The 19,120-nt window shown below is 40.0% G+C and overlaps 1 protein-coding gene and 1 long non-coding RNA gene across 2 annotated transcripts in view; both read right to left on the minus strand.

The window, feature by feature from the left end:
- LOC132515793 (uncharacterized) overlaps positions 1–13,298 on the minus strand; it is a 60,739-nt gene extending 47,441 nt beyond the window's left edge. The window contains exons 1-2 of the long non-coding RNA XR_009539187.1: positions 13,161–13,298; positions 9,274–9,382 (exon numbers count right to left, since the gene is read on the minus strand). This is a non-coding gene — a long non-coding RNA (uncharacterized LOC132515793). The remainder of the gene's footprint in view (positions 1–9,273; positions 9,383–13,160) is intronic.
- Positions 13,299–14,255: 957 nt separating this feature from the next.
- Positions 14,256–19,120, minus strand: part of TSEN15 (tRNA splicing endonuclease subunit 15) — a 37,544-nt gene continuing 32,679 nt past the window's right edge. The window contains exons 4-5 of the mRNA XM_060142147.1: positions 16,143–16,284; positions 14,256–15,595 (exon numbers count right to left, since the gene is read on the minus strand). Coding sequence (XP_059998130.1) covers positions 15,575–15,595; positions 16,143–16,284 — 163 coding nt within the window. The 3' untranslated portion in view covers positions 14,256–15,574. The remainder of the gene's footprint in view (positions 15,596–16,142; positions 16,285–19,120) is intronic.

A 19,120-nucleotide genomic window follows, 5' to 3' on the forward strand; every position in this document is an offset into this window, starting at 1 on the left:
ATCTTTATTCAGGACCTCTTTGTTTAAATCAAGTGTATGGAGGTATACTTTACATAAAATAACATATACCCATTTGAAGTGTAAGTGTGACGAGTTTTGAAACTATATTCACACATGTAACCACCACAACAATCAAGATATAATCATTTCCATCATCCCTTCTGAAAATTCCTTCACGCTCTTTTGTATTACATGCCCCCCACCGCAAGCACCAAGCAACCACTGATCTGTTTTCTGTCCCTATAAATGAGATTTGCCTCTTCTAGAGTTTTACATAAATTGAATTATACAGTATGAACTCTTTGGGCTCTGACTTCTCTTGTTCAACACAATGTTTTATGAATTTTATATATATATATATATATATATATATATATATATATAAAAATAAATGTAGTTTGTTCCTTTTTATTGCTCAGTATCCAGTCACCTACTGATGGACATTTAAGCTGTTTCTAGTTTGGGCTATTATGAATAAAGCTGCTATGAACATATGTGTATAAGTCTTTTTGTGGACATTGTGCACAATCTTTTAATGGACAGTCCATGATCTTTTTTTTTTTTTTTTTGCGGTACGCGGGCCTCTCACTGTTGTGGCCTCTCCCGTTGCCGAGCACAGGCTCCGGACACGCAGGCTCAGCGGCCATGGCTCACGGGCCCAGCCGCTCCGCGGCATGTGGGATCTTCCTGGACCGGGGCACGAACCCGCATCCCCTGCATCGGCAGGCGGTCTCTCAACCACTGCGCCACCAGGGAAGCCCAGTCCATGATCTTTTAATGCACCTACTGGCAAACACAGTCCCGTGTCCTAGAATCTTGCCAATCTGTAGCAACTCTGCCCCATAGGATAGGAAAGAAGGGAGAGGAATAAGGAGCACGATAAGAGAAGCATTGTTTCTCTTCTGTAAACCTAAGGCGTATAGCTCCATAATACCCATGGGTAATGCATATTATGTCCATTTTATCCCATGTATTTCTCTCCTATTTTCCCTCACTAGTTTTCTTCTTGTATTTTCTCTTACCTCATTCTTCATTCAATTTAAAAAATATATATATATATTTAGCCTTGAGCACTGGAAAGACTGTTTTTTCATCATGAGACCTAATACCTTCATGAATGACTCTGATGTTTCATCCTGCTATTAAACACAGGATCTACTTTAAATAATCTGTGACCTTATTAGAGGAGTTATCCCCAAGACACGGCCAAGTGCATTTTGGCTACTCCTCTCCCACCCCAATTGTGAGGCCGAAATCTGCCAGAGGAATATGCCGTTTTCTGTGTGGTCTGCTGTTTCAGGTCCCGAAAAGACTGAAGGGCCTCATTACCTCACATAGTTCTGTCCAGTTTCCAGAAATCAGATTAATCAACAAATAGGGTCTGACCCATTATATTTTTTCTTAGAGAATCAAAACAAAAAAGCAAACACACAAAAGCAACCCACACAAAATTGGTGGTTACAGTAGGAAACATACGTAGAAAAACACAATTAAGCGTGATATATAGACACAAAAAAGGTGTTCAGACTAATGTCAAATGCTGGTGGACTATGGGCTAGTTGGAGCCTGAAGACATGTTTTATTTGGTTTTTGGGTTTTAAATAAAATTTATCCAACATTTAAAAGTGTGAAAACTTCACACAAAAAACTCACACACACAAAAATAAGAATATCTGGCAACTAGGTCCATGTTGCCACTCACAAAAATCTCCAGGAGCTGAGAGGCAACTGCTCCCTTTGGCCGAGTGTGTCACGCTCTCTCTGCACTTGCTTCACTCCTGCATGTTGTCTACCTTGTAGGTACTTTGGTTTGCAACTCTGGCATCAAAGCATCACATCTAGTAATGAAAAGAAGTGGCTGGACACACTTCACTGACAGGAAACGTACTGTCAGAGGTGGAGACAACATACGAGGTGAACAACCACACTCCAGGACAGGAATTCTTAACTTCTAATATCTTATCCAGACACTTTCCTTCTCCTTTTCCCCCTCAATGGGAGGCTGAGGGGTTCCTGCCTCTCTCTAAGATGACCCCTTAGTGTGGCTCCTGTGGCATCTCTCTTGCTCCCAAGGGACCAGGTCAATGGGCCCGGAAAGCAGGCCCCCCAGGCCTATCCTGAGGGGCTCTGCTCCTTCCTCCTCAGCTTATTCTGCCTCCACCGTAAGCAAGTGAGAAGACTGGAACTTTCTACAGTGTTTCACAGTAGTGTTATACAGAAGGAAGAAGCGTTGTGATGATTCTACTTGAAGTTAGTTTTCTCTGCTAAGCCCGAGATCCACCCATGCAACTGTCCACGGTTATCTCCACCTCTGTCCTCCACAATTACCTCAATCAAAACTTTTCCAAATCTACATTTGTAATCTTCCCTTGCCATCCTCCCAGAACAAAGTATGTTCTGTGTCCAGTATTTCCTTTTTGTATCCTCTCAATCACCTAAGCCATAAACCTTGGAATCATTCTAGGCTTCTCTGTTTTCTGACCACCTACTTTTCCACATCCAAGAACAACCCACCTCCTTGCTATCCGTATGACCAGGCCACCCAAGACGGCTGTTCTCTTGCTCTGTGTACATCCCCTGCTTGACCCGTCCTACACCCTACTCACCTGACTGACCTTCCCTCTAAATCATAGAGCCTCATCAGTAAATGCCTATGTACTTGGCCCTGGCCCCAGCCAGCTCTAATCTTTAGATCAGAACTATCTCCACTGTGATAGTTTGTCAAAGGAGTGGTGAGGGGCACGCCCACCTGCTGGTTTCCCTGGCAACGGATGAGCCAAACTCAATTCCCCCTATAAGTGGTAACTTCCCCCTCCCACCAGGAGCAGAGACTGCTGTGAGGTCCTGCCTGCTTCTGCTGCCACAGTTGGGGAGGGGGAGGTGTCACTCCAGGACCTTGCTTCAGATATGTAAGCTCCCCCTAGCCACTAAACCACTGATGTCTCCGTCACTGACTCTGGGCTCTTTCTTCAGTATTGAGGCTGGGTAAGTACTGGGCTTGCAGGCCTGTGGGGCGCAGCCTAGCACTATCTTTCTTACATGCCATCTTCACTATCATTTGTGTAACCAATCTAGTTCAATCTTTTACACAGAATATTCTAGCAGTCTCTCTAAGTCCAGTCCTACCTACTCCATCCCTCTAGGTTCTAACCATAGCACAGTCAGAGTGATTTCTAAAACAGACGTCTGTTCCTGTTCCTCTTCAGCTTAAACCCTTTATTGGGCCCACTGTTTGCATCATGGATTCCACCCAAGGTTCTCAATGACCTGTTCCTGGCCTGCTCTCTAGACCTGACTGTCCACTATGGTGACCACAAGCCACATATGGCTACTGAGCACTTGAAACAGGGCTGGTCCAAACTGAGGCTGTAAGTGTAAAACATACACCAGATTTCAGAGTTAGTAGAGAAAAAAGAATGTAAAACGTTTCAGTAATAACTTTATATTGAATATGTACATGTTGAAATAAAAATATTTTGCATATATGGGGTTAAAAATATATTATTAAAATTAATTGTACTTGTTTGTACCTCTATTAATGTGGCTTCTAGAAAACTTAAACATACATATGTGGCTTGCATTACGTTCTAGATGTTTTTCTTACCCTTTATGTTTTCCATCTCATACTCTGCTAAACACCAGGCCTGCTCAGTGACTAACAAAGCAAGCTATGGTATTTTATAATCTTATACAGCACACTTTAAATGAAAATTAGAATGCCCTTGAACAATCATACCCTATTCCTCCTGTGATGGCTTTAAAATATATGTACAGATCCCTTGACACTCCTCCTTTTAAAAGGTAGACTCTAATTCCCCTCTCCTAGAGTGTGGACTGGACTTAGTGACTAAGTAAATAAATAGAATAAAGCAGAAATATCAGTGTGTCATAAAAAGTGTTGGAATTTCCTCTTCCTCTCCCCCTCCCCCACCCACCTCTCTTAGCGATGATTCACTCTGAGTGAAGCCAGCTGCCTTATCATTAAGAGATTCAATGAATCAGCCCTATGGGGAGCTCCATATGACAAGGTACTGACACCTCCTGACAACAGCCATGTGAATGAGCCATCTTGGAAGTGGATCCTTCAGCCCCAGTCAAGCCCTCAGATGACTACAGCTCTAGCCAGTGTCTTCACTGTAACTTCATGAGAAAACATGAGCCAGAATCACCCAGCTAAGCTGCTCTCAAATTTCTGAACCACAGAAACTGTGAGATAATGTTTGTTGTTTTCAGCAGCTGAGTTTTGGGATAATCTGTTACATAGCAATAGATAACTAGTACACCACTCATGCCCTAAATCCCTCCACATTTCCACCCGAGGATAGGAAAAGAAGAGAGAAGAGAAGTTGCTAAGAGCTCAAACTTAGGTTTCACTTACTTAGACATCAAGATTCACTTCAAAACCATCCCCTCTATGAAACTTTTTCTAACAAACCCCAGTAGATTCCCATATGTCTATAAAAATTTTTTAATTAGAAATGTTTTCACACATTTTGAATTCAGTGTCTTATCCAAAAACATTTCCTGTTTTAAAATTAACTTTTTAGAAATTAAAAGTTTTCTGATAAATACACACAGAAATGTTGGAACAATCTAAAAAGAAGGGAATTTAAATCACCTGACATGTGACCTCACTGAGGAAAACATTACTGATATTTTTAATATCCATTTCACATATAATTTTACATAATAATATTATCTTGCATATGCAGTTTTTCATCTTCTTTTTCTCATGCAACGACCTTGCCTCTCAGTTCCTTGACCTCCTCATATCAGCTACAGACTCCATGGTCAGGCTCTAGACCAAACCTTTGCTCCTCAAAGTGTGGTCCATGGACCAGCTGCATCAGCATTGCCTGAAAGCTTGTTGAATATGCAAAATCTAAGACCCCATCATGCTCTCACCTCAAAACATTTGTACTTGCTGTTTCCTTTGCCTGCAAAGCTAGTCCTTGTATGACTAATCCTTGCAAGACTCATTCCCTCACTGCATTCTGGTCTCTGTTCCAAGGTCACCTGCAGAGAAAAGCCATTCCTGACCTCTCTAACTAGAGTTGCATTCCTGTTGCATTCTACCCTCTCACCCTGCTTTACTTTCTTCATAACATTTATTACCACTTGACATTATTTTAGATGTATTCATTTGTTTACTTCCTTCCACAAATATTTAGGGAACACCCACTATATGTCAGGCACAGTTCTAAGGTCTGGGGACACAGAGGAAAACAAAATAAAGTCCCTATGTCCCCCACACTAATGTAAGCAGGCTCTACAAATACAGTTTGTTAGTTATTATATCATGTTTCTTCACTTATTCATTCCTTCAAGAAGAGGCCCAATCCCTACCATCAACAGAAGGCTCCATGCCAGGGCCCATGACTTAAACCCACCCTGAACATTCCAGCTTCTATTTTGAGGGAATTTTTCAATGTCTTTTTGTGCTGTGCTGAGCTAAGTTTAACTCAGTTGCTTTCAATCCCAGTGAGTTATCCCAGTACAGCTTCCCTGTAGTGGAAATTTCCCTTACTTGATGTAAGCCGCCAACTACATAGCTAGTAGTTGTCTTATTCTTGTGCAGTTTATCTGACTTCAAAGGGTTCCCCAAAATGGGACCAAAAACTTTTATGACCATCATCATCATCACCAACAGCAGCAGCAGCAGGGTTAGGCCTGATAAAGTTGACAGGAGCCAAGTTTATCTTTGGTGTCCTCCTGCATCCTCTTCCTACCCTAGTGGGCACCTAGGGCCCATTCCTTGGAGGCCGGACTCCCAGCGATTTACATGTATTCCCTCCTAAGGTGGCAACTTGCACATCAATGGGAAGTGCTTGGAGACTGCAAAGGAATGGCATACGGATAGCTCATTATGTGCAAGGCTTTGTTTATCCCCGCACAGTCATTTCATCATGCAAGGAAAATACAACCTAGAAGGACATATTTTGTCCGTCATTTTACAGATGGGAAACTGAGGCTCAAAGAGATTACCTACCTCTCCCATGTCACTCTGGATGGTCTGAAGTCAAAGCTCTGCCCTTCAAGCCTCCTGAGCTTCAAAACTTCAAATTAGCACATTTCTCATGGTAGATTATCAAAGCCCATGATTGGAAGAACTTTTTTTTTTTTATACAGTGGTGGAGGTGAGAAGAAGTGATGAAAGTGTTGATGAAAAGGGAAGGTTTATGCAGCAAGATCTTTCAATTACAGGTGGACCAACATTTAAGATAGAATGGATCTCAGACTGTCTGCACAAACCCCTTCATTTTACAGAAGTGGAACAGTAAGGCCCAAAGTGGGTGAATTATACTCATTTAAACCTAAATTTAATTTAATAATTATGAGTAGGGAATTGCCATTTCTAAGTAGAGTTTCCAAATTTAGCAACGTTTTCATGTCTACATTCCCTCCAAAAACTGTTGGATAAGTAAAAATGCACAGGTTTGGCATAGGAAAGAATGTGTAATAAAATATTAAGTGGATATATTTTGTTTAGAAACCTCTGTCTTGATTTCTCAAAACTACTAAGGGAAAGGATCAAAATATAATGTATCTCATAGCATAAGCATGTTTACAAGAGCATATAGCATCCTTCTTGTGGCCCATGGAACATGGGGCTCCCCTTTCTACATGCAGTTGACAGGGCAGAAAGGCAGTTTTATCCCTTAGAATGGCAGGGATAGGACTGGGTAAGGAGCAGTCCATTTATAAACTCGAATGTGATCAGAGAAAACGTTTATTGAGCTCTTACTCTGTGCCAAGTGTTTTTTTGTATTGTTTTTGTTTTGTTTTGTTTTGGCCATGCCTGGTGGCTTGCAGGATCTTAGTTCCCCCACCAGGGATTGAACCTGGGCCCCAGCAGTGAAAGTGTTGAGTCCTAACCACTGGACTGCCAGGGAATTCCTGTGCCAAGTACTATATTGCCAATAGGTAGGGTACGGTCTGATTGGTAAGATATGATATACACTAAGGAAATTATGTAGTTCTCGTGAGTATAAATATACATGTTAACAATAATTAACACCTTCTGTTGGCGAATGTAGAAGGATAATATTTTGATGTATTAACTGAAATGTTTTCCCTTCTCAGTAATTCTTGTTACCTGTGAACCTCTTCCCATACAGTCTTTCTTGGCACACTGCGTTGGGGATGGGATTATACTACAGAACAAAAGAGGAAAATTCTTGCCTTTTGAGTTTCAAAACCTAAAATCTTGGCAAAAACAATATGTTTGGAAGAAAAATAGATCTGGGAATGGTCATAGTATTTTCCTACTCCTAAAATAAGATAAAACTAGGAAAAAAAGAAAAAAAAAACTGGTGGCGGGGAGAGGTGAGAGCAAAAGCAGAAGAGCTAGACCCTTGACTGGGTCACTAAGCAGAGGTCTGTACTCCGTTCCCTCTGCCCTGACCCCCTCTGGCTGAGTTCCCACTGCAGAGGAGAAACAGACACTCCAGGGGAAATCCTCTCATCCAAGATGAGAATCTGTGGCCAGCAGCCGTCCCCCAGCCACCCGCTGCTGCCTCCAGGCTCGGGTGAAACCTCACAGACCCCAGACGCTTATGGTCGTTCACCTAGCATTTTACTGAGACAGCAGAGAAGAACGTCTGGCTAGGAAAGCATATCGGGATGGAGAGGACCCGAGATAGCCGAAAAGCTCCCCCCACGTGCCATGGAGTTCAGGGAAAGAACGAAATATTTTCTAAGTGCCTGAGAGTATTGAAAGAGTACTGAAAGATCTTGTGGCCAGAGATCAGGACACAGCGGTGACTGAGGTGGAACAGAAGCACTGCGGGATGATACTCAATTCAGCCAATGCCAGCATGGACTGATGGGAATCCCTGGACTGGTGTCTACTCCCAACTTTCTCTCCCTAGCCCATGCTAACACACTCTGAAAGCCCCCTACATCTACATGAATACCCCAGGTTTGTGATCTCATTAGATAATAATCCAGCCCCCGAAAAAAGCCCCCAGTTCCTCACAAACCCAGTCCCATCCACGCATCCATATTTAACCAGCTTCCTTCAGAAACATTCTTGCAGGGTTCAACTAAATCCCCCACGCTACCGGCACAAATACTTCCCTCCATTCCCCCCATTCTTAGGAAGTAAAGACCAGACAACATAGTCTGTGCAACAGCCCATGGTGCATCAGAAGAGAGAGAAGAGTAAGGTCTACAGTGATTCTGGGTTCCTGCTACATAAAAGATCTCTCTTTGGAGCTCAGCTATTAAATCTAGAACCCGACAATAAAAGCGGGGGAAGTTTCTCTTCCAAACTCCCCTCTGCCCCTAGGTCGGCCCTTTTCCCACCTCTGTGTCCCTCTTATAAAGTCCTCTCACTATCTCCCCATTGCAACCTGAAACCCATTCACATATAAGTAAGTGACTCGGAATAGTCTGAGGTTTAACTTCCTCTCCTTCTTTGCTCCCACAGCTAATCAGTTGTTAAATTTACCTCCTTGCTACCTTTCCTCTGCTTTTCATTATCTGGGAGTGCTGTTCTCTGACTATCCCCTCTTCTCAGTCCAGGAACACAGTGGACTTGCTCTTCCTCTTTCTTGAAGTTCATCATGGCCAGCCATGTGACTCGCTTTGGCCAAAAAAATGTGGGCAGGGATGACATGCTGCTTCTCCTGGAAGTATTCAATTGCTGTATGTGACACTACAGCACTTTCTTCTTCCGACCATTGGAACCAGCAACATTCTAGCTGTTGGAGGTTCTGTTGATCTGATTCCCAGTTTCCAAGTCTATGTACAAGGACTTGTAATGTGAGCAAGAAATAAACGTAAGTTTAACTAATTCACTGGTTTTTACTGAATCTGTTGGAAAAGATTACAAGAGGACACGACCCCCCGTTGACCCACGAGCTGGACCAGGGCAATTGCAGGCTTCTCACCCCTCCCCTGTCCTTATAACGTATGCTCTGCCCACAGTTCCCACAGTGGGAGCCATTTTCAAGGATGCAGCCTTGAGATAGTAATGTGTTGTTGAGACCATCTGGACTGAATACATGACTGAATCCAGTTAAGGCCTCTATATAAACTTTTAAGATCCTGGAGGGTGGGTACAGAGCTCTACTTATCTTGCGGCTGCCCAAGATAAGCCTTGTATGTAAGTTCCCTTGCTTATTAAAACTGCCACCTACCAATAGAAGTGGCCTGCCTCTTTCTTTAGTCTCTCCTTGCTCTCTCTACAGGAGCCAGTTGCAGATTTCACCTGGGAAATTCCTTAGGTTGTAAACCAGCAGCATCATAATCTTGCCCATCCTACCATACCTGGGCTACTGTTGGGTTTCAGGCTCTCATCACTTCTCATCTGAGCTCTAACACAGGCTACTCAAAGTGTGGTCTGTACACAGGTGTCAATCCACAAGATATCGCTGGTCTGCAATTAGGCAAGTACAGAAATTGAGAATAAACATTTAGAAATTCATATAACAATTCAACTGATTAACTTTATCTGTTGACTCTCTAATAATAAATATTTGGGCTTGTAGTCCCCCCAAATCTTAGCACTGGGCCTTTCCATGGGGTCCTGCAAAAATGCTTCTCAAATTAAATTGGATCAAGGCTTCATGATTAAGAAATAGAATTACGGTAGGATTCTAAGCAATAGCAAGCATATCTGGGGGATATTTATGGTGTAAGACCCTTCCTCATTGAGTGTGAAATCATCATTTAAAAATTCCCTGAGTCTGCTCTTTGTACCAGCACAAAATTTAGCTCCAACAAGCAAAGAAACTTTCTGAGCTCTTTCTCATTTAACATTAATTATTGTTTTAGGTTCGCCTACATAACAGCATGGAGATGATCGTATTTATTCTTTGGAATAAAACTTATAAATACATTGCCTATGAATATGATTTTCCAAATTACCCGCACACAGCTTGACATTTTGATACATTTGTTCAAGAGTCCAAGAGGATAATGTAACTGATCCCTAAATCACTAAAAAAACTCCCTCCACGGGCTTCCCTGGTGGCGCAGTGGTTGAGAGTCCGCCTGCCGATGCAGGTCCCGGTCCGGGAAGATGCCACATGCCGCGGAGTGGCTGGGCCCGTGAGCCATGGCCGCTGAGCCTGCGCATCCGGAGCCTGTGCTCCGCAACAGGAGAGGCCGCAGCAGTGAGAGGCCCGCGTACCGCTAAAAAAAACAAAAACAAAAAAAACCTCCCTCCAGGACTAAGTAGAGCTAATTTTTTTCTTCCCAAAGCCTGTTTGACATACATTAATATATTTCTCTGCACCATACAAGACTCTGAAAAGAACAGGGGGCTAGATATTAAGAGACCTGGCTCTAGTACTCATTACCCACTCACTTGCTACTACATGAAGCTGTTGCTTAACCACTTGGTGCCCTAATTTCTCCACCTACTGAATAAGCATAATAAATTAATAATAGCAAGTAAATAATATCAGCTCTGTTGTGAGAATCAAAATAAAGAGTACTGAAGTACTTGGTAGTGAATAAATTGCCTTACAACTATCATTTAGCATTTATATGTAATACTGCCTTGTAACATTCTCAGTTATCTTGTACACATAGATTTTCTCCTTTTAAGCCAGAAAATAAGTCTTTGAGAGGTACCCCGTGTAATATTTCTCTGTAACTTGTACACATAGATTTTCTCCTTTTAAGCCAGAAAATAAGTCTTTTGAGAGGTGCACTGTGTAATATTTCTCTGTATGTTCAGTCCTATGGGACAAATAATATACATACAATGATTGTTTGAAAATTGTTTAATTTACCAAAAGTTGTTGAACCTCTCAACCATTAAGTAAACCGCATAAACTTCAGACTTCATACACTGCATGATGGGTATTCCTCACTCACACTGGCAACAGTCTTTTAGAGTTTTGGCTAGGAGAGTTGTAATTGGCTATCTGAGCTCCTTGAGAGCACAGGTCATATCTCATTCACCTTTGTTACTTCAGCACTTACCACAGTCATCTAAGCACAGTTAATGTCTGAAGATAAATTAGCATGTTAATAAATTAATGAACTTTAATTAAATATTTCCTTAATAGTACCTCCATTTAGTACTCTGCAATCTAAAAAGCCAATCTTTGTTTGATTTTAGTTAAATTGATATTTAATCTTCCAGAATCATCTAAACATTTTAAAAGCAGACCTGTCCAATAAGTCACGTGATTTCCCCACACTCTTCCCTTAGTTAGCCCAAGCAAGTTCTTACTCAAAGATCATTAAGCCGATTAGGCTGCAGGAGTGTTGGTGGTAAGGAATGGGACAGCTCTTGGTCTGAAAAGAGGGAAAATTGTACCGACTGTTCAGAATACGACACTACTCTGCATATGTGAACAGTCAAGGTAAAATACAGCAGATAAGTAAAGTGCTTCTGTCTAGAAGAACTATAAACTTTGGCAGGAACCACTGTGCTGCAGCAGTGAAAGGCCTCCTGCTGGGGCTGCAATGGAAAAAGTGACCTCAGAGAGGAATTCAGAACTAAAATGCTCAGAAAGATGAAATATCACGAAGTTTTGGTTAAGTCACTTGGTTCCAGGAATATAAAAGTGTAAAGCTGTTTCAGTTTTTTAAAAAACCGCAGATTACATGAACTTTGTAGATTATTATTCTATTCTAGTTGTAGCTTAGAATTCCAAAGTGCCTCTACCCTCATGTTCTTCACAAGAGACCTGTGGTGTTTAGGAACACATTCTCCTAGAGGGGCCCAGGCAAGGAAGCAAAATAAGTCAGTCTGGAGTCATTGGACCTAGATCACTCAGCATTCTACTAAGCCATCCCAGCGCAGAGGGTGCACTCACTAGGGACCCCAAAATACACAGGCAAAGACAGCACTAGAGAGGAATCATTGCATACCCTTTCCCCACCCTGCTCCCATCTAGAGAGGGGCTTCCCTTTAACGGAAAAGTTTATAGGTATAACAGCAGCAGTTTATGTCTCTCACCACTGGGATTTAGCCAGTTCAATGAGTGTTTCAGAGCTGGGATCTGTTGCTAGGTGATCTGCTCTTGAAATTTTATCTAATATATTGGGCTTTTGCAAGGAAAAAATGAAATGCATCATGGCATATGGATATGAACAAAACCATAATCTAGGAAAAAACACCCACCCTGGCCCCAAACAAGCTTTGATTTTTTATTTATTTATTTTTTTGTGGTAGGCGGGCCTCTCACTGTTGTGGCCTTTCCCGTTACAGAGCACAGGCTCCGGACGGGCCGCTCCGCGGCATGTGGGATCTTCCCGGACCGGGGCACGAACCCATGTCCCCTGCATCGGCAGGCGGACTCTCAACCACTGCGCCACCAGGGAAGCCCCAAGCTTTGATTTTTAAATATAGATTTATATTTTGAGTAAAGCATGAATCAAGTCACATATTTAATGTCAGTAGACAGCGTAATTTTAGAGTCATACCAGAAAGAAAAAGGGAGGGGGGTATGAGCACATAAAACGTATTTATATTTTTATTTATGCTATTTCCCACAGATTGAAAATAAACTTTCAAGAGCACCACTTCTCAAGTTAATTCATTCCTGAAGTCTGAAAATTTTGTGCTTATTTAGCAGTGCCCTCTGGTGTCCAAATGGATCATTTTAGTTTGCCTTCAGGCAAAAAGTAAACCGTTAAACAAGTCTACAATCAGCATTCATTCATTCACCAAATATTTATTGAGCACTTTGTATATGCCAGTTTGTGGAAGGTGGTGGGATACACAGATGTATAAAAAAAGACATGGTTTGTTATGACTTATATGTGGAATCTAAAAAATAAAATGAACTAGTGAATATAACAAAACAGAAACAGACTCAGAGATACAGAGAACAGAATAGTGGTTACCAGTGGGGAGAGGGAAGGAGGGAGGGGCAAAACAGGGGTAGAGGATTAATAAAATAAATATGTAAAATAAATATGCAACAAGGATACATGTACAGCACAAGGAAATATAGCCATCATGCTGTAATAACTTTAAATGGAGTATAATCTATAAAAATATTGAATCACTATGTTGTACACCTGAAACTGCTGATAAAATATAATACTGCAGATCAACTATACTTCAATTAAAAAAATTTTTTAAAGATACAGTTCTTTGTTCTGTTCTTAAGGAGCCCATAGCCTAACAAGAAAGACAAGTGTAAATGCAATTACAAAGTTACTTGATCAGGCAAAAGAAATCACTTTACCTATTTTTCACTAAAATGAGACTGACAGAGGCGGGTCATCTCCATTTCCAAACTGTCCTGGACCATTACTCACACTAGCAGGTATCTGGCTGGCTTTGGACAGAACAACTTCGGTCAAGTACACAGGGAACATTCTGAAAAAGAGTAGACATCCCAGGACATACAGTGAGATTAAGACCTAGTTTTAAAGATTTCTGTAAGAAAGCTCCTTTCACAGTCAAGACACTTCTGGTCTTGTAGTTACATAGGGGCCCACTGGTCACCAGATCTGACACAAATCTAACATTCATTAAGCCTTACACTTCTTTCTGAAAATGCAGACTGTTTTTCTAGCACTGTAATGAAAGCCCTCAAAAGGAATCAAATGGCAGAGACGCTAAGAACTGATCATAAACTGTTTTAGGATCCTTAGATCTGCAAATTGCTGACTAGGGTTACAGAAACCCATATTGTTCTGAATTGGTGCATCTTTGGGCCTTTTGGGGAAGCAGAGGGAGTCTGAAGGAGTTGCCAAGACCTTCCATCAAGAAGGAAAGTAAAATTCAAAAAATATCAAAGGAAAGGAGTTCAGGAACTACTATAGATCAAGAATGATGCTTTATACAATTTTGTAATTTTCCTACTTTTGGTCATTTTTCCATTCTTGTAATTGTTGTTTCCCAGCGTAATTAGCCATGACTTGCTCCTAACCAACAGAATATGGCAAAGGTGACAGGATGTACATGACTACATTACACGATATTAGGAGGTCCATCCTGCTGACTGTCTCTCCCTCACTGGCTTTGAGGAAACAACCAGTTGTGCTGGCAAGGCTCATGTGGCAAAGAGGGTGGCCTCTTACCAACACCCCACTAAGCTGAAGTCCTCAGTACAAGTGCCCACAGAGAACAGAAAGCTGCTATCAACCACATGAGTGAAAAAGCAGGTTTTTCCCCAGTGAAGCCTCAGATGACACTGCAGCCCTGGCCAACACCTTGACTGCAACCTTACAAATGACCCAAATTTGAGATATTAAAATGTGTGCTATTTTAAGTTGCTAAGTTTGTGGTGATATTAGTATGCAACAACAGATAACTAATATAGATCTCAGGACACTTTTTTATTTTAAAACATTTTTATTATAAAAGTAATACAAATAGAGAAAAACTAAAATATTGAAGAAAGACAAAGTCATCCATTTCCTGCCCTGCCATCCTATTATAATCAGTTAGTAATTTATTTTGTCATCTTTTTATTATATACTTGGTGTGTTATTTATAGCCATAGTCATACACATTCATATACTTTTGTATCTTGCTTTTTGTTACTAAATATTTTCTCATGTTTTTCGGTAATTACTAATTTTTAATGGGTACATAACACACCATTCATTAGCTATATATGTTCACTGACTATCTCCCCAGACCAGTGGTTGGCAAACTATGGCCCTATATTTGCAAATAACTTTTATTGGAATACAGCCATATCCATTCATTTAGATACTGTCTATGGTTATTTTTGTCCTACAAACAGCAGAGCTAAGAAGTTGTGAGAAAGCCTATATGACCTGAAAAGCCTAAAATATTTCCTTTCTGACCTTTTCCAGAAAAATTTTGCTGACCCTTGCCTTAAACTTTTAAGTCATTTATAATTTGGATTATTATATGCCCCAAATGTCACTTGAAACATCTTTGTGCATATAATTGTTTATACCTTAGGCAACTTAATTGGGAGGTATTAACAAAAGTGGAAAAACTGGGTTTACTTAAGAAAGATGTTTTTAAGGTTAACACTGTCCCCTACTATCTCTCTTATAATATTCTAGCTTATGATACAGTACAGGTGGTGGTAATAAGAACAGAAGAAAAAGACCCAGTACTCTTGTAGGTAGCAATTCTCTGGTCCCTATTAATCTAGACATGTAATTTTACACTCTGGATGAGCATATTTTTAGTTTTGATTTAAAGTCAACCGAAGAGGGAAGTGACAGTAATTGCAACATGAAAAAACCAATTGAAAGAATACTTTCTATTGGGGATGAAAAAGCAGACTAAAGTAAACTCTCCAGGTGTCAAGGTGTACCTGAAATGCCATTCCAGGCTAGCTGTAGTGACCAAAAGGCACTGAGAGGGTTGAGTAAGGGAAAGAGGTGGCAGTCTCAACAATGTTCTACCCTTCTGAACACACCCTAGGCATAAACTTGTATACAACTATAATTAAACTGTCTCCAGATGAGAAAGTTCTAGAGCAACTACCCTATATTTCTGAATAAAATAAATTCTTCTATCTGGGAAAGTTTTATTCTTCAAAAAGAAAACTTATGGAATGGGACCAGCTAAGTCAACCCTGACTATCTCTGAGATAAAAGATGAATCAGGCTGATGGGTCTCAATCCAATCTTGTGTGAATAAAGCAAGCATCGGGAAGTATAGGTGTCATCTTCTAAGGGAAATATTCTGCAACATAAAAAAAAAAAAAAAGATAAGGATGGACCTTTTCCCCAATAGATAATGTAATTTAAAAGCAAAACTAGGAAGATATGTAATGTGATTATGCCAATTATGCCAACAATATATGTAAAGAAATCATATAAAACACATTTACTTATTAAATTGTTCCTGTCAAAATGTCAACCAATTTAACATTTCCTTAAAGAAGTGTTTAAGTGTTCTCAGAACTATTACTATTATAAGCCTTTACATTCCATCCCAGTTACTCATCAAATCATTAAATGCATCATGACTTCATGAAGTACTCTGGGAAACTATGAAATTTTCTGTAGAGTAGGGAAGTCAAATTATTTTTGTGAAAACAGCTAGGAACATGTTACTTTGAACAGAACATAGCCATTTCTGAGGTATGAAAAACCAAGTCATTTTTTTTTCTTGAATGTTCATATTGCAAAAGAAGTGATGGTTCTGTGAATGGATTGATTCACACTTAAAATCATGTCATAACTTTCTTCTTTTTTCAATGTTTACTGATAGTTGCCCCAAAACTGACCTGAGGATCTGGCAGCATAAATCCATCAGTAAGTTTGTAATAGACTATTGTGGAGTCAGACTCCACTATGGCCAAAGTAAAAGACATCGGCAAATCTGGATCACCTTGCAATTTTCGAGATGCCTTCAAGATCTCCCTTATCCTGAAAATAAAGTCACAACACATTTAGCATTCACAATCACGCAATTAATAATAAGATCAAATACTGTAAAATCTTGGAGAAGAGGTAGGCAATAACATTATTTCCATAATGCGGACTCAGGAAATGTATGAAGGCTCAAATATAAACATTTAAAGTTGTCTTCTTATACAGAAAATCTTGCAAATAAAAGCTATCTACTGACTTTCAGTCCTTCTCTTTTGTATTCACCCATCTCTCCTGATCATCATACCTGAGAGAATCAAAACTGCATTTAGGAACCAACAGAATGGGACACTAACAGTATTTAGGGCATCTAAATTAGCTAAAGATCCCGGTTACTCATTTTTCCATTTTCCAACTTGGTATCTTACAGTGGAACAATCTGGTATTCAGGTTTGTTTCTTTAAAAATAGATTATAATAAACATTTCCCCATGTTTCTACTGGTGTTAATAATTACAACCTTTATATGGCTATATAATATTCTATTGCTTCATAATTTATCCAATCATTCCCCTATTGCTGTAAAGTTCTTTCAGGTTTTTTGTGAGGAGGAGGGTGCTAATAAAGGTAAGCTGTAATAATCATCTTTCTGCAGGTAGTTGTTTCTTTTTAAATAATTCTGTTGGGTCTTTCCAGGTATCAGAATTATTAGATACGAATATAGATATTTTTGCAGCTCTCAATATGTGTTCTGTTACTTAATAAAAGCTAAAAGAAAAATATAGAGAGAAAAAACTTTTTTGTAAAATTATATATCAAGCATCAATGTTATAAAGGATTTCAGCTTGCTTGCTGTGGAAAATAATCTACTAAATCCAATATCTAGGTCTTCAAAACACTATTAGCTTTTGTTTACCACAAACTAAAAATCCTTATTACCTACTCAATAAAACCTGTATTCAATAATTCAGTAAAATATAATCTCCAGAGGAGCTTTCTTAAAAAGGTAAATTAAAAAATGATCAGTTGTTTTTTCATGAAGGTAACCAATTTTCCAGGAATTAGAAAAAGATTTACTAGCATATTAACATGCTACAACTGAATACATAAATAACTCAACACTATATTCTCTTTAACAAAAGTCTGATTTGTCCCTTTAAATTCTACTCCCAACCCTAAGTAAAAATTCTTGTGATTCTTCACCCATCCTACTAGCTACTGAATCTATAAAGTATCTAAAAAGAAAAGTCTCTGCTTTGAAATATTCTTCCTATAGTAATTATAATGCTTTTTAAAAAACCTGTGGTGGAGACCAGATTTTAAAAGTGATTTAAAACAGCAATAAACTTCTAGAAAAGCTGAAATTAAATTGTTCTTGCTAAACCATCATTTAGTCACTACATGTTACAGAGTGATAACTGGTTTCTTAAAAGTCACATAAAGCTGCTTACCTACTATCATTTAAATTTCACAGGTATGTAATCAGATAAGGAGAGAATGAGTTTCTAAGTTTGTTTCCTCATAGTCAAACCATTTCTAAAATGATCTTGAAAGAGTCAATTCAACAATATGGTAATACTGGATAAATAAAATGTTTACCTGACAAAATCTTAATTCCTTTTCAAGAGTCAGCAAAGCATCATATTCTCTCTGAAGTCTTCCCTGCCACCTTTCCCCAACCCTACAGAGGCACCTTGTGCAAACCTACATTACTGCAATCACTACCCTGTATTTATATTTACATCTAAGTGTCTGTTTTCCACTGGATTGTACCCATTTTGAGGGTCAAAGCTTTTTTATAAAAATTGTTAATGCTCAATATATAGTAGAATACTTGGGTAGAATGAATGCGGCTTTTTTTTCCTTATAATATTTATTTATTTACTTCACTTATTTTGTCTGTGCCGGGTCTTAGTTGCAGCATGTGGACTCTTAGTTGCGGCACGCATGTGAGATCTAGTTCCCCGACCAGGGATCAAACCTGGGGCCCCCTGCATTGGGAGGGCGAAGTCTTACCCACTGGACCACCAGGGAAGTCCCTGAATGAGGTTTTTTGAATGAAGGTTTCCATATGGCTACAACTAACTCTTCAGGCATATAAACTTTAAAATATTTCTGATAAACATTTTTCTAAAATTTATTATGCAATTCAATTACACTAAATAAAAGTTAAACTTGTCTTGACAGCTCAGGATCATCATTTTTGGTACTTATTATTGTAGATGACAGTGGTAGATGGTGTATCAAAGAACTCCTTAGAATTTAATTTCTTAAAAGTTTCTGGGGCTTCCCTGGTGGCACAGTGGTTGAGAGTCCGCCTGCCGATGCAGGGCACACAGGTTCGTGCCCCGGTCCGGGGGCATCCCACATGCTGCGGAGCAGCTGGGCCCGTGAGCCATGGCCGCTGAGCCTGTGCGTCCGGAGCCTGTGCTCCGCAGCGGGAGAGGCCACAACAGTGAGAGGCCTGTGTACCGCGAAAAAAAAAAGTATCTGATATTTGCTTGCTTTTAGTTCATCGAAACAGTCAAATTGTTTTATCATTTGTCTCTATACCAGGGCCTGGCAAACTATGGTCACCTATTTTCTATGGCTCATGAGCTAAGAATAATCTTCACTACATCTTTAAATGGCACCTTTTGAATGGTCATATAAATACCTACATAATAGCCTCGATTTTGCCACTCTGTCCGCAAAGCCCAACATATTTACTATCTAGCCCTTTAAGAAAAGGTTTGCTGACCCCTACTCTACATTATGAAAAAGGTTAAGGGGGCTTCCCTGGTGGCACAGTGGTTAAGAATCCGCCTGCCAATGCAGGGGACATGGGTTCGAGCCCTGGTCTGGGAAGATCCCACATGCCGCGGAGCAACTAAGCTCCTGTGCCACAACTACTG

Source organism: Lagenorhynchus albirostris, chromosome 2, assembly GCF_949774975.1.
Source record: "Lagenorhynchus albirostris chromosome 2, mLagAlb1.1, whole genome shotgun sequence".
NCBI lineage: Eukaryota > Metazoa > Chordata > Mammalia > Artiodactyla > Delphinidae > Lagenorhynchus > Lagenorhynchus albirostris.